Source organism: Grammomys surdaster, unplaced genomic scaffold (assembly GCF_004785775.1).
Source record: "Grammomys surdaster isolate TR1022 unplaced genomic scaffold, NIH_TR_1.0 121798, whole genome shotgun sequence".
NCBI classification, from domain to species: Eukaryota; Metazoa; Chordata; class Mammalia; order Rodentia; family Muridae; genus Grammomys; species Grammomys surdaster.
In genome coordinates this window covers 19,888-24,166 of record NW_021617500.1, presented here as the reverse complement: position 1 = coordinate 24,166, position 4,279 = coordinate 19,888, and the positions used below count along the sequence as shown (strand labels likewise).

At 41.8% G+C, this 4,279-nt stretch overlaps 1 gene segment (V, D, J or C); it reads right to left on the bottom strand.

Annotated features, from left to right (window-relative positions):
• Nucleotides 1-1,511: 1,511 nt before the first annotated feature.
• Nucleotides 1,512-2,049, bottom strand: LOC114636075. The segment is given in 2 exon segments: nt 1,512-1,882; nt 1,966-2,049. Coding segments are annotated over 2 exon segments (417 nt in total).
• Nucleotides 2,050-4,279: the final 2,230 nt, after the last annotated feature.

Sequence of the window (4,279 nt, the reverse complement as noted above, 5' to 3'; positions counted from 1 at the left end):
GCAACAGAAACCCCCCTTGTATTGGAGATGCCATTGCAATGGGATGATCACCAAGAACGGCAGTGGCATTGGAATGGATCTACATGAGCTTAGTGCTGCGGAGTGCAGAGCTGGAGAAGTGACACCAGTCCTTAGGAAGAGTCCAGAAGATCATGTGTGGGTCCCAGACATTGAAACAACAAACTGTAACATTGAAGTGATTTTGGAGATCCCAAAATATTCGAGATGCCAGAGCCATGGGTTATATGGTGAGTAACACTTCTTAACAAGAAGTGGAGCCAGCCCAGGAAAAAAAAAAGTTTGTTGCAGTCAACAAAAATGAAAACAAACTGGGAAATCTGAAGACTGCTTTGACATCAGCCATGGAGATGCAGTGTTTGGAGTTTGCCAAGCTGGTTTCGTGTCTTGCTTTGGGCATTATAGACAAGAGATTGAAAGAATCTTGGAAGAGACTTTGAACTTTGGACTTTTAACACTGTTGAGACTGCTACAGACTATGGGGAATTTGGAAGATGGACTACATGTATTTTACATTATGCTATGTTTAGATATTGCCCTCAAATGTTTGAACAAACTTATGGGGGCCAGGGAGTTAAATGCGATGGCTTGTGTATGTTCAGTAAAGAGAATTGCATTATTAGAAGGTGTGGCACTGTTTAAGAAGGTGTGTCACTCTGGCTGTTGGCTGTAAGACTCACCTGCCTAGAAGCCAGTACCCTGCTAGCACCATTCAGATGAAGATGTAGAAGTCTCAGCTCTGACTGTACCTTGCCTGCAAGGCTGACATTAGAATGAATCTCTAAAACTGAAATCCAGCCCAATTAAATGTAGGTCATGGTGTCTGTTCCCAGCAGTAAAACCCTCACTAAGATATGTATAAAGCCTATGAGAACTAAATTCAGGATTGCTGTAGTATTCACTGGACAGCTCTGTGATTTCTAACCTTTGTCTCAGAGTCTTCATTTCCATCTCTCTTATAATCATCCTCACTCCACCCTCAGAAGACTGTTCATTGGCCCCTGCAAAAGAGATGCAGCTATGCATTCTGATATAAATACTTTTACATTTCAATAGCCTAAAATTTCTGCCAACCCACACAAGCAAAGTTAGCAAAACTCCTAAAAGTCACTTAAGACTTAAGACTGAGAAAGAGCTTCTTGTTTACCCAGAATTTGGTGGGATTTCAGATCAAATTCATACTATACTTTATTCCCAGCTATTCCAAAGAATGTTCTAGTCTTTCTCACAATCCAGAGATAATTTTTTCATGCATAATCATAGTTTCTCTTTTTTGTTTTTTTTTATTAAAGAAGAAATTCATCAATGACGACATTGACAAGATATGAGATATTCTAGGATTATCCTAAATCAGCATCATGTAATTCATAGATGTCCTTTAGCAAGTTGACCAAAGCCTTATAGGTCTCTAAGGAACACGCACAAAAGTGGACATTCCAAATGATTGCAAATGAGCAATTCTTCAAACTAATCTTCTCTGAGTCTTCTCCATCCTAGGGCAGCTTTCTGCTCTTCCTCCAAGTTTTCTGACATGCCCAGGATGTGGTTGTCACACTGTGTCTTGCACAGAAATAAACCGCAGAGTCCTCAGATGTCAATCTGTTCAGCTCCATGTAGGCTGTGCTGGAGGATTTGTCTACAGTCAATGTGGCCTTGCCCTTGAACTTTTCATTGTAGTCAGTACCACCATTGTTAGGATTAATCAATCCAATCCATTCAAGGCTATTTCCATCAGTCTGCTTCACCCAGTGCATAAAGTATTCAGTGAATGTGTACCCAGAAGCCTTGCAAGACAGCTTCACTGAAGCCCCAGGCTGCACCAGCTCAGCTCCAGATTGCTGCAGCTGAGCCTCAGAGTGGACTCCTGTGGAGAGAAAGGCAGAATGGATGTCACTGTCACCTCAGTCCCTCTCTTCTCTTCAGATTTGGAACTGGTGAGCCCCTTACCTGCAGTTACTGACAGGAGGAAGAGGAAGACCCAGCTCCATCCCATGGTTAGAGTCAGTGTGTTCAGGGACTGGGTAGAGGACACTGATCATAGGTTGTTTTAGGGTGTGGACATCCCTGTATTTACTGCCATAGACTGAAGTAATTTGCATATTCATGAGCAGGGTACTTCTTAGATAAGCAACTAGTCCAGCTGGAGAAATCTGGAGAGGAAGGATTGAAAAGTAACATGGTTCAGGCAGCAGGATTCTCAGATCCAAGTCCTAATCCTTTCTGAGGAAATATATCTCATACACTTTCTGTGAACCCTAGTCTCGTGCTGTAGATGTAACTACAATGACAAATCTCTCAATAGATTTTTGGGCTGAGTCTGTTGCTCTACTCAGGGATATATTAACACATTGATTTACAGATGGTGGGGTTTGATGATGATGATGATTATGATGAGGGTGATGGAAATTTCTAAAAACAGCTAATTTTTTTAGAGACTTCTTTCACATTTATGCAATTAATATTTGTTTTTCATTTGGGTATATACTAACTCAAAGCTCCTGAAATGACTAAAAGCAACTGTGCTTCAAAAATTCTTATCAATGATTATTGCAGGATTATCATCAATAACTAAATTATAGCACTAGCTATAGATGTATCAAGAAATGATTTTATGACTAAGGCATGCTTATACATACATATATATATACATATACATATTATACATATATATATATATGTGTGTGTGTGTGTGTGTGTGTGTGTGTGTGTGTGTGTGTGTGTGTACAGGGTGTAGCTCACACATGGGTGTGGATCCTGTTGGGCTGAGTTGTGGATCCCACATGTCTGTCACAGCTCAGGGAGGCAGAAGGGTGAGAATTTGACTGAGTACACTCCATGTGGCACTGGGCAATCGCTGGGCTTGTGAAGCCTCTGGGTGTGGATAGGTCTCAGCCTGGATTCACACACTGGAAGAGCTCCTGAGTAGGGGCTTCTCTGGGCTGAAGTAACTGACAGGGAGACCGGTTGTCTTTGTCCTTGGGCTCCCAGACCTTGCTGGGAGCTGCAGAAGAACTGAGACAGACTGGGCATAAGGGTTAGACTTGCATGCAGCTGAGAGGGGCGAGAGGGAGAGCTCTGGTGGCACCCCATGGAGTAGAGACTCTTGGTTTTGGTGCTTGCTTGGCTGGGTTGGCTACCTTGGTTACCGGGACTCGCTTGGCTGGATCAGGCTGGCTTGGCTAGCATTCCTTACTTCGAAGTCCTCTGTGGCAGGAATGTAGAGAAGTCTTCTAGTGGGAGATTAAGCAGCAGCTTAGTAGTCAAAGGCCTTCTCCATGGGCCCCAAAGACATGAGGAAGTCCATGGTTTTAAAAGGTTTATTTTCATAGCCGTAAGTGGATCAAGCTGTACTCCTCCTCCCCCCCCCCAACCTCAGGGCAGATCTGAGTTAAATAGGCAGGGAGGAGAGTCTTGGAAGGAATACCTAATTGGCTACACCCTCTGGCCTTTAGGTACTCATTAATAGGAGATCTCTTGAGGCTGAGGCCTGTAGTTATATGCTCTACCTGTACTAGGTGACACAAATCTCTCTTTGGGAGTGGCTGTTGGGGCATTGTCCTAAGTAAGTGAAAGGCACTGATCAATGGAGGTCTTTGGCCACATGTCCAAAGCCTGGAGTCTGTGAGTGTGGCATGAAATGTATGCTGTCCCTTGCAGGAATACTTGTTGGGTCTCTGGCCATCACTAGCCAATGCTCCACCAGAAACCAAGCTGTCCTTTCATGGTCCCACGTGTGAGTGTGTGTGTGTGTGTGTGTGTGTATGTGTGTGTGTGTGTGTGTGTGTGTGTGTGTATGTGTGTGTGTGTACATATATATGAGTATGTATACATTTATATATGTATCTACATAAAACATATATGTATTCATACTGTATATAAACAAAACAACAGAAGGTTTTGATGAGAAATAAATAAGAAATTTATATTACTTTTGGAGAAAATAGATATAATTAAAGAAAATTGTATTAATTAAAACAATCTCAAAATCACAGACATTAAATGAGACTCTCATTAGCAGCTCTTATATGTTTCATAGTTATACAACTACTTATGCAAAATCACAATATTGCATCAGTGAAGTTCTCTAGTGGAATAAAGACAAATTGGGGGGACACGCATTACAGAGAGAGTTATCTTTAGATTCGTGTGTTTAATTTTTGTTTCCTTTTAAACCCTTTTTAATTTTCTTCACTTTTGTTTTTTCAGAAAGAAAGAAAAGGTGTGTAGTTGAGTGAGTCAGTAGGGAGAAAGAACCTGCAAT